This window comes from Camelus dromedarius, chromosome 28, assembly GCF_036321535.1.
Source record: "Camelus dromedarius isolate mCamDro1 chromosome 28, mCamDro1.pat, whole genome shotgun sequence".
NCBI lineage: Eukaryota > Metazoa > Chordata > Mammalia > Artiodactyla > Camelidae > Camelus > Camelus dromedarius.
The window spans coordinates 12978107-12989463 of NC_087463.1; the positions used below are offsets into that span (position 1 = coordinate 12978107).

An 11357-nucleotide genomic window follows, 5' to 3' on the forward strand; every position below is an offset into this window, starting at 1 on the left:
TTGTTACACTTAAAGAAAGGAAATCTTTTTTATTTTTTATATTTTTTAGATAATAACAGAGCAAGCTTTGTTACCTCAACTTCTGGTTTGATCAGGCACAAAAAAATAAGAAAAAAATTTTCACTGGGACCCAGACTGTCACTTTATAACAGAACCAAAACACGACTTTGAAAATGTCCAATTATATTTTCCTTGTATATAAACATAATAATAATATGAGAGATATTAAGTCACAGTGAAATCGAACATAAACTAGAAAGCTAGCTTATTTGGATAATAAAGCAGGAAAAATAAGGGACATGGTTTATATCATTACCTTAAATACGTTTTTAAAAAATGTTTATCTAAAGACCAGGAATAGTATTGCACACAAACCTCAATAATATATTCTTATGCCTATATGATCTTGGAAAAAAAGGTGTATCTGACTGTGTGTGTGTGTGTGTGTGTGTGTGTGCGTGTGCGTGTGCGTGTGTGCGCGTGCGTGCGCGCGCGCACACGCGTGCGTGTGTGAAAAGGACATGGAGCTAGGCAGACCTGAGTTTAAAACCTAATCATTACTGGCTGCCTTGAGAGTAAGTGGTTTACCATCTCTGAATCTCAGTTTCCTCATCTTTGAATTGAGCATGGTAATCTTGGCATCTCATTGGGCTCCAGGGAGGATTTAAAAAAATACGACAAACATAAAGTGCATGGCACAGCAAGAAGCACTTTAATTTTGCCAATGGCCTGCCCATCCACTCTCTATTATTCGATCTAACAACTTGCAAATAGTCACACGTGAGATCAGGCAAAAGAGAATGATCAGTAATCCAAAATGCAGCTCTAAACCTTAAAAAGCATTCGAAGAACACACGCACATTTACAAGTATTTGTACGCAGAAAGATCAGCACACAAATCCTGATACACTATTATGCAATACAAATTACAGGAAAACATAGTAGTGAAACCAATGTTATTCCAATAAAGGATTTGCAGGGCCACAGAGAATCAGCAAATCAAAACTTGTTTTTTAGAATAGCAAATAAGGCAGAGTTTGGAAACTCTTAACGTGGGCCTCTTAACTTGAAGGCACTAGGCTGTATATTTCTAAGGGGTTCCTATCCCAAAATTCTATGATTCTAACATAATGCCACTTCCTTTCTTTTTAACCTGTTTAATTACTGTGCTTTTTACAAAAAGCCACACAAGCATTATGAATTGTACTATAATAGTAAGGCCGTTTTAAAACACACACACACACACACACACACACACACAATTAAACAACTCTACTCCACAAATATCTTTGGGGGACACCAATTTTTTTTCACATCACAACCATGAACTCAAACTGGTATGGCTGGAAATTAATTCAGGATGCTGACCATTTGAATTTTCTCTAGGATACAAAACTACCCGTTAGAGTGGATCGATTTTTCTTTTTCCTCTCTGAATTTACTAAACTGATGTGTCATTTGGGTGTCATATGGATATAAGTTAACTAATTGTGTGAACGCGGAGAAATGTTTTTTCTCCTCCAAAAATCACCATGACAGGGATGTGATGTGTTTTACTGCTGCTCCTAATTGTTAAAACACCCATTCATTTGGCAATCTTTAACAAAGGCTGAACACCTAAGTAAAACTAAACAGTTACAGGGAAAAAGGCTCAACTTTTAAACTAGGGAAGAAAGATGTACTATCCGTCACAGACTAACTGTAAATACATGTAACAGATGTGACCAGGGCTGTTCTCGAGTATAGATAATTTTAGAGGCTCAACTTTAAAACTACTTTTTGAAAGATGCCAAAGCTAGTATGTTTATCTTTGGCTCATAAAAGACTCAAAGGTAACCAAATAAACTGTATTTTTGTTATATTAGAAAATTAAACCCCTGTTCGTCAATAAATTATAGACTCTAGGTGCCTTTCTTTTTTCTTTTGGTAACTTTGCCATCCTACTTTTTAATGAGAATAATTTTCCAATCATCCAGGCATGTGGATGCTTTTAGCTTGTTTTAAGATCAATGATATAATGGATATTAAATCCCTTTATATAAGTCACCCTATAGGTTTCAACTATCCCTTAAAAATAATTCCAGAGCCCACCAATTCTCCCTGTTAAGGTCATCCAAGCTCTGAACTATCATGGCTGAATTGTTTTAGTGCTCTCTGCTGAACACCTGCAAACATCAAACAAAAACTGCTGGTCCTTTCCTGGGTTGACAAAAGCCTTTCATGTGAAAAATGCTCCCTGGGAATGTCAGGCTGTAGCTCAGGTTACATTCCATTCTCCGTAGCAGCCTCACCATTTCTTAAGGTGGTAGGGAAAAGCATGTTTGTGAAATGAAAGATTAAAGGGAATACGGCTACACTTTATTTTCACTCTCACATTGCAAATCACGATGGAGCATCCTATATTAATGCAATCACAAGCTACCAGGAACTTTAAGCATGAAACATTACCATGCCTCTCACTTTGAAAAACTAGAGCTGGTTTTTCCAATATGAACAGTTCATTTGCACTGTGGCTTTTTCCTGGACCCAAGTTTCAAAGCTACCCTTGAAAGTGACATGCAAGCACCCTCTATACAATGGAAAGTAACCTGAAGTACATTTAGAAAATTATTTCTCTGTCCAAAGTCTCCTGGTTCATCCTTCCTGCTAAGGGGCAAAATGCAGTTTTCCTCATTTTTTTTTATTTGTTATTCCTTAAAAAGAGATTTATCTTTGTTATTGAGTGGAAACAAAGCCATTTACTGTCTCAGACAGATGAGAAAAATCAACACTCCAATCTGTACCGTATATATTATAGTCCCCATTATACTGCATTGGATGAACACCCTGCATTTTCAATCCAGCAGCCAGAACAAAATAGCCACTACACTTTTTACCTTTACAAGTAAACATGTGGGCCTGAAAATTACACCTCTGGTACAATGTCACTTAAAGTTCAACACCTTAAAAATAATCACAGCATATTCATTAGAAATATCACATGTCTCACTAAGGATGAAGTCTGTCTAGGTTTATGTAGATAGATATATTGTCTTAAAGAACTGTGTAAGTTGCAGTATATGATCACTTATCAAAATGCATTAATACATATTCATATTTATCCAGCCCAAACTCTATAAACACTTAAACATCATAGCAAGGACTTCACTTAAATGTGAACTTAAAAAAGACCAGATGCACAGTTGTCTTTCTAAATGTACACAATTTCATGCTTCTAAATCACCTTACTTTATTAAACCATATCTAAACTGACACACTTGAATTATTCCAAATGTGTCAGTTATTATACAGTGCAAAAGAGTATTTTTGCACTGACTCTGAAAGCAGTCTCTCTCTGTGCCTTTCTGACATAATCTACTTTTAGATTTCAACTGAATACACATTTTCATAAGTAAAATCAAAAAGAAAATTACTGTCAGAGATAAAGTTGGTACCTATTTTGATACTGTCTAACATGAAAAATTAATTTGCCTACAAGACACACTTGTCCTCATCTTCACTTCAAAGCTGTGTAAAGAACACAATACAGAAATTTGAAAGATGCAATACGAATATAACAACAACAACAACAAAATTTAAGTCCCAAATGAAAAATGTAACAGGGTCCAGACAGTAAAACACAAACATACGGTCAACAGCCCTTTTAATCAAAGTGGACCCAAAAACATAAAAGATAAAATATAACTCTAGGAGTCATCATGTATTTTATAAATCAAGTTTTAGAAGCAAAAATTCCCTTAGACTTATGGGGGCCAACAAAAGGAAAAGTAACTTATTTGGAAACGAGCAACTTTTAAAAGCCACTAATTTTGTGAAAGCATGCCAATTACACAAATCACAAAGATGAACAGATTTCTTTCATTGCTATAGCATCAAACGAGTATTAAGAGATGTGAAATTATATTCAGTAGCTAACAGACAATTCCACTGGTATCTCACAGCTCAACGATGTCAAGTTTACCAGTCTGGCTTAAGAACAGTACTCTGTCTAATGTACTGTTATGTACCACTGCCAGGACTCCTCAAATACTACAGCTGTTTAACAAGCATAAACGGATTTAAGCCTTGAACGTAAAGGACAGCAGACAACAATGTCTGCCTCCTTCTGATATGAAATTCACTGGACAAAAAAAAAAATTTAAATGAATATCATTATTTTCAGTTTTTACTTTTAATAGCAGACTTTCAGAGAATCCCCTATTAAAACTCCTTCTTAGTTCCCAGATAATCATTGCACACACAGATTCCTTTGTGAATAGCGCTAACGTCTTTTTGAAGCATCATCCAAAGATCTTTCATTTATAAAATGTGAAAGTCCTTCCAAATTTGCAACTTGAAATATAGCAAAAATTCCTTGCATAAGTAGATACTTAGGGGAATAAAAACAGCTAAAGCATCAAAAAGGGTATTTTAAATATAAATGAATTCACATTTAGCTCTCAGATTAGCAAATCTCTCTATTTACAGCTATGGTTTACTACGCAGCATTCATCTGCAAAATTAAGTGCTCATTTCTTTAAAAGGGTTAATTATACATAGTACCCAATAAAACTGATATTATTTACAAGAGATTTTCCCTTTTCATGAAAGTTAGATTTTTCCCCCTATTTTCAAATAGGAAACATTAATTTATTCCCCCATGTTAACGCTGCCTTATCTTCACATGTTTGATTACAACTGTATTAGAAAATTGCTTTTAAATTAAGTGATGGAATTCTGAGACAGTTTCCTTGATTAGAAAAAAAAAAACCTACTTTTAATTTTGCAAAAGATAATGGTTTTGCCTAACTTATACCACTAATGGATAATGAAATAACCGTACCATTACAGGCTAAAATTTCAATGACTTTTTCAGAACACTTCAACAGAGCCAAAAATATACCATGAGTGAATAAACAGCTAAGAACATTTAACTGCACACTAAGAAAAGAATTTACATACTTGAGCCAGTAAAATGTCCACTCGCCAGAGAAGTTGGTCCATTTTTCCCACTGCTCACAGGAGGTGAAAACATCTAAAAGAAACAAAGAAATATTACTGTTGAAAAGAAGACACGTGTGCCATCAGAGTTCATCAAAGATCTTTCATACTCTCACTATATAATATACAGTTTATGCTAAGGGTTCATTTTAGTAAAAATACATCACCATTCAACTTAAAACTAAAACAGGCACAGCATTACCAATCATCCCCCTTCCCCATTACCACTCTGTTCTTTCTTTTTCCTCGGGTTCATTAGATCGCCAGAACTAGGCAGTACTACATTTTAAACCAACACAGTCCTCATAATGTTAACAAGATTCCGTTTGGAGGGCAGCAAGCTCTCTAGAAAACGCTAGTTTTACAAAGGAGAAGAAAAAAGTTGTTTGTTTCGTATTGAAAACCTTGGCCATCAACGTGGCAACGTCCATTTCCATCCCGTATAGGATTTGCCTGTCATATGTGAACCCAAATAAAAATAAAAGTGCCACCTGCACTAAATTCTCATTTCGTCTCTAACATGAGAGCAATTTGAAGCAAGACTCTCCCTCTCTCTCTCTGTCTCTCTCTCTCTCTCTCTCACTCTCACTCTCTCTCTTTCACTCCCTCTCTCTCCAGCATTTATTTCGACCCTAATTGGTTTCCCTCTTCTTCCACGTATCTAGTGGATAATGCGCACCTTCCCTGAGTCAGAGCCTGCAAAAAGCAAAGGAACGAATGGAGAAAGTGCAGCAAGCAGAAAGGGGGCCACAAAGCTGCCTAGGGCTATGTTTCCTGGCAAAACTTCCGAAAGCCATTTCTCCAAAAGGTCTGGAGGAGCAGCAGCAGCAGCAAACAGCAGCAGTAGCAGCAGCAACACGAAAGAGCCCCACTTAAAAGGCGGTTTGGATTTTATTTGTGTGTTTTGTGGATTATTTTTATTTTGCTTTGCAAATGCATCTTACACCAAACTCATCTGGCATTAAAGATGAATTAATTCCCCTGACGTGTCTGGGACTTGGTGTGGGGAAGGGAAGCAAAGGGGTGGAGGAGGACCACGTTCAGCCGTAAAACTCCACAAGTGTGCAAGTTCTGCTCTGTGCTGATCTCACGACTGTGAAATTTACAGACAGTCCAAAGGGTTCTAAAGAATGGATACTCAGCACACACACGCGAGTTTTCAGAATCCCAGGGAAAGACAGAAGCTGGAGGACCACACGTCCTACTAATCCAAAGCACCATCAGTTTAAAACTTTAAGAGACAACTGGAGTCTCCTATTTTCTCCTTTCCATTTTCAGAAAATAAATAAGTAGCACACGAAGTATTAGTACTGTCGGCGTTCGGATAAGGCCAAGTTTTAGGGGTGGTTTGCAGTTTTAGGGGTGTCTTTTTCCTCTCCATTGGGGTGAGACTCCATTATTGGAAGGGGGGGGTTCGGTAAGTAGGGAATTCAAGGGAAGTAATTAGACTGGAAAAAAAAAAAGCCTGAATCGTCCATCACACCCAAAAACTGTAGTTAAAAACTTATCAAAAAGACCTTCATGTTTACCAAGGATTCAGCCAATTAAAAATTATTCCTGTCCTTTAGATAAGTACTGGTTTCTAGTTCAAGTGTTTGGGTTTTTCGGTTTTGTTTTGTTTTGTTTCACAGCTGTTGTTAGTTTCCACCGTTCTTTCTTACCGCACTGAAATCCAGTAAATCACTCAGCTCTTTGTCCGTCCCTAAGGCAGCCATTCGCTGTTGGTGATGCATTTTAGCAAAATCACACAAACCTAGAAACATGGAAATAACCGCAATCAGAAAATCCAGTCCCAATCCTTGGAGAAAACACAATCGGATTTTTGGAGACTGGGGGGTTGGGGGTGGGGATGTGGGGGCGGGTGGGATTAAGGTGGAAAGGAGGGAGGGATTGGAGAGTTTGTTTTTTTTGTTTTTTTTTTTAAAGATGGAATAGGCAGCAATAGCAAAAAAAAAAAAAAAGCGATATTGATACTGTATTTCCAAAGAGATGATCAAAACTGGTAACATCCACTATAAAACCAAATTCGAGAAGGAAAAAAAAAAGCCGCTCTTCAGCGCATCATTTTATGCAACAGGAGGTAGAGCGAGAAATGAATGGATCACAGAGAAAAGAGAAACTACTCAACGATCCGGTCTCAACTTTCCCCCCACCCTCCACCCCACCCCACCCCCACACACACTCGCACACACGCACACACGCGCGCACACACACATACACACACCACTCCCCTCTGCGTTTCAAAGTCGCTATAAAGAAATTAAAGATGAGCGTCTCCGGAGTGAAAACACGTCCAAAGGGGGAGGGGTGACAGGGTCGGCGAAAGAGGGGGGGAGCAGAGTGGAGGGTCGGGTCCTGTAATTGTCCAGCACCCTAATTTGTGAAAGAAAGGGTTGTAAAAATTAAAGTCAGGCCCTTGGCAAAGTCATCCGTCCCTCCAAGTGGCATTGCCGGGGAGGGGGGGCTGGGGGGTAGCGATGAGGGGGAGGGAAGAGGCGCGGGAGGGGAAGGGGTGTCTCCAGTGGGAGCGCCGGGAGCCGGGAGCCCGCGGCACGGGAGGCGCGGAGCCGCGTGCGGGGCCGCCGAGCCCGAGCCCCGCGCCGCCCGGCGCGCCAGCCCCGCCGAGCCCCGCCGGCGCCGGTACCTACCGCCCGCGCGCGAGAAGGGGCTCTCCGTGCACCGCCGGCGCCGAGGCGGCGTTCATGTCTAACCACTGCCTCCACCACCACCACCTCCTCCGCCTGCGCCCGCGCCCGCGCCCGCTCCGCTCTTCCCCGCCGCCGCCGCCGCCGCCGCCGCCGCCACTACAGATCCGCAGACACACAGCCAAGATCCCTGACTCTTAACACCAACTCTCTTCTCCGGGGAGGGGAGGGGACGAGGGAAGGGGGGAGGGGGAAACACGCCGAGGCGCACGGAATTGCAAGTTCAGCAAAGAAATGGGTGGGGGGGCTCCGGCGGGGAGACGCGGCTCGCTCGGGTCGGGCTGGCTGGGATGCACCCCCACACCCCCCCGAGGAAAAAAATCTCAACACCTCCCCCGCCTCGCAAAAAAAAAAAAAAAATACAAACGAAAATTCATCGAGCACCTCATTTTTCCCTCAGATCGTCAGTTACAATCTGAAGCCTGAACAGTTCAGTTTTTGCCCGTTTCATCCATCGGAGGCACTTTGAAATTTATTCGAGTTTACATCCCCTCACTTCTTTCTTTCTCTGACTCTCATTCCCTCTCACTCACACATCCACACACGGCAAAGCAAGTTTATACTAGGCTGCAAATACACGTGATGCAAAAAGACTTTGCCAAGAGGAACAATATTTTTCTTTTCCATATATAAACCAAGCCACATTTTGCTGGGGAGATTTTCATGTCGGTAGTTCTGCGTTGGGGGCGAAACCTAAATTACATACTTTTTCCCCCTCCCTTTTAAGTCGCAGAATAGTATAGCTGCGAACTTCGCCAAAAAAAAAAAAAAAAAAGCAATTTTTGAGGGTGGATGTTGTTTTGTTTTTACACTTGAGTTCCTAGGCACGCTAAGTCCCGTTCGCCAGCACTTTAAGTTTTTAATTCAACATTTACCATTACAGGCCCTGCATGCTCTTAAAACATACTTTTTCACATCACTTTTTAGGATAAAAATTAAGCTACATAATTCTATCGTTTCGCAATAACAAGCGTGCTTTATCCAGTATATGCAACATACGCTATTTTAACTTGTGTTAAAATACACACTCTCGAAACCCTGTTATTACTAGCGAGTACATACACAAAATGCATGCACACACTTTTTCCCATTGGCAATTATTTAATAGGTTGTTCCTTTTGTTTTAATAAAACATTGGGATCGACATTTTAAAAAATTAAATTCAATTACAAACAGTACTCTGACAGCAAATTGTAACGTTACCTTAAATGGCCACAAATATGCTCAAAATATTCCAAGGAAAGTGACTTTAAAAAGAGAGACAAAAATCTTCTGCAAGTACTTAGTATCTCACATGTGTATCCCCCAAAAAAGTATTTTAACTGGTACTCAGTTCTGCTCCAGGGATATCCACAGAATACAAGATTATGCACCTGGCTCTGGTTTTTGCATTTTCCACCATAAAACTGCAACAAAATTCCCTCCCCCAAAAAAGAAATCATTAAAAAAAAAAATCCAACAACTTTTTCTTATTGTTTATAAAAAAAAAATCAATACACGATAGTTATAATTTTTCCTCAAACAAGTCTCGCTGGTGGGTTTTTTTTCTTCTCCTCTTATAAAGTCTTAAACTTGTTCCAAGTTTAGAGGTGTCTCATCATCATCATCCTCCTCATCATCATCACCATTGACTCCCCCGTGGAGTCACATTGATAATAATAGGTTTCCCTGAAAGATACATTGTAATCCATTCACATCCGGGCACTGCGGGCTTATAAAGAGAAGGCGCTGCGGCCGTGGCTGCTCCTCCAGACAATGACTGGGGAGGGGCGGGGCGGGAGCAGGCGACCATAGAGTAGTAAACAGAGCGCCTAGAGAGGCGACCAAGATGGCGGCGCGTGCGGGCCACGCCTCCTCCGGGACTGGCGAGTGGAGGCCGGAGGCCGGTGGTGGGGTTCGGGCGGGCGTCGCGCGTGGCGCCGAACTGCAAGGGCTCCCGAGGCTGGGGCCTTTCGCAGGCTCCGTGTTCCTGCGCATTTCTTCTTGATCCGGATCCTTGCCCTCCGATGTTCTTTGACTCAAAAGTGTAGTTTCTAAAGAAATTAAGAAATTAAACTCCATGCACTTGCGCAGAGGAGTCAGATCCCCTGAGGGAGGCCCGGGAGAGGCCACGCCGGCCTCCCCGTCGGAAAGCCCGAGCCCTGTTCTCCCGCACTGTGGAGCCGGTCCTCTTAGCCTGGCTTGGGCGGCGTGGAAAGAGGCCGCTGAACCGAGGTGCAGCGCCTGGGCTTCAAGAGGGATGTGGGTCCTCTCCTCCACCACCCCCACCCCCACCCCCATCTTTTTCTAGGTCCCTGGAAAAGTGAGGGCTTTGTAAGTCCAGAGAGTCTTCACTTGGAGAAGACGTTCTCATTCTCTTGTAGACTTCGATCGATTTTGTACTGTGACCCACTACCGACTCGACGTCTCGTTCTGGCCAGTTCTGCCCTCTCTAGCCAGTTTTCTGGTCTGTGAAATGCAAATGACAAACGCCGCTTTGTGAATTTCATAAGCATTCAGGGGATGCGGATAAAGACGGAGCCGCCCCTAAAGAAATGTTACCTGTTCATCTCTTAACTCCTCGCTGAACTAACTGATATCTCTAACCTAGCCCACGGGATTTTAAAGAGTTTTTAGTCCTCCCACTGGAGAAAAGCAAGTCATAATAATGATAGGTTAACAGTTATATAGTGGGTTTACCATGTCCCAAACACTACTCTAAGAATTTCTCAAATATTGGCTGTTTTAATCCTGAGAGTGAGTCTACGGAGTCTGTTACTGCTTGATCCAGGGCAGTTTAGTAGGTGGTACAAACTTGCCTAGATTACACAACTTTACTAAGTGAGAGAGCCCACCTTTGAAGGCTGGCAGTCTGCAATCATAGTCAGCATCCAACTGCACTCCTATACCATCTGGCAGCGGGAACGTCCTGATCTCCATTTTCTGATGCAATTTTGTGACAGTGACAGAGTTCAGATCTATTTTCATGATCTGTTTACATGGTAAATTTTTAGAGAACAAGAATTAGGGCTTTTATAGGTTGTTTCCTGTCTATTCGCACATTGTGCAGATTCCTGTTCTCTGTACCCATTCCATGTCCTCATCTTATAATGAAACTTTACATTTAGACACTACTTTCTGCTGCATTATCACAGGCATTATCTCTGATTCTCAGAATAACCCTCTACTGGCTCTATGATGTAATAAAAAGATCACAAACGTTTGTTTAGGAGAAATAATCCACTGGCTCTACCTCCAATCAGCCTTGTGACCTAAGGTTTTAATGTCAATGTATTTACTGTAAAATGTAGAGACCAGATTAGATAATCCTGTTAAGACTCCTTCTAGTTTCCAGAATTTTAAGATTTCCCCCTTCCCCTGAATTTCAAGGGAAATAGATGATCTGTCCAGAAATCACTGATAGGATCAGGTCTGGAACCTAAATATGCCCAATAGATGGCCAGTGTTTTTTTTTTTTCAAACTGCACCGTACAGTATATCATGCAACTGTCTTCCTAGTTTAACTAAGAGACAAATTTGAATTTTCTTCCAAAGTTATCAGAAGAATAGGTATACTTATGAAGATTGGAGGCATTGTAGGAGACTCAATAAAATCCTGTGAAACTTAGATAAAAAGGGAAATGTAGTAGATATGTTTTGGGGTGCCTACTCCATCATCTACAGGATCCCTTC

General features: G+C 41.0%; 1 protein-coding gene across 12 annotated transcripts in view; it reads right to left on the minus strand.

Moving 5' to 3' along the window:
- Positions 1–9399, minus strand: part of TCF4 (transcription factor 4) — a 344623-nt gene extending 335224 nt beyond the window's left edge. For 6 of the 12 annotated variants that reach the window (XM_031441858.2, XM_031441855.2, XM_031441859.2 and 3 more), the window contains exons 1-3: positions 7629–7740; positions 6642–6733; positions 4942–5014 (exon numbers count right to left, since the gene is read on the minus strand). In XM_031441858.2, coding sequence (XP_031297718.2) covers positions 4942–5014; positions 6642–6713 — 145 coding nt within the window. In that variant the 5' untranslated portion in view covers positions 6714–6733; positions 7629–7740. Of the gene's footprint in view, positions 1–4941; positions 5015–5471; positions 5671–6641; positions 6734–7628; positions 7741–8069; positions 8194–8888 lie in introns of those variants that run through there. The other 6 variants (XM_064480362.1, XM_031441860.2, XM_010997198.3 and 3 more) reach the window with 5 other exon arrangements.
- Positions 9400–11357: the final 1958 nt, after the last annotated feature.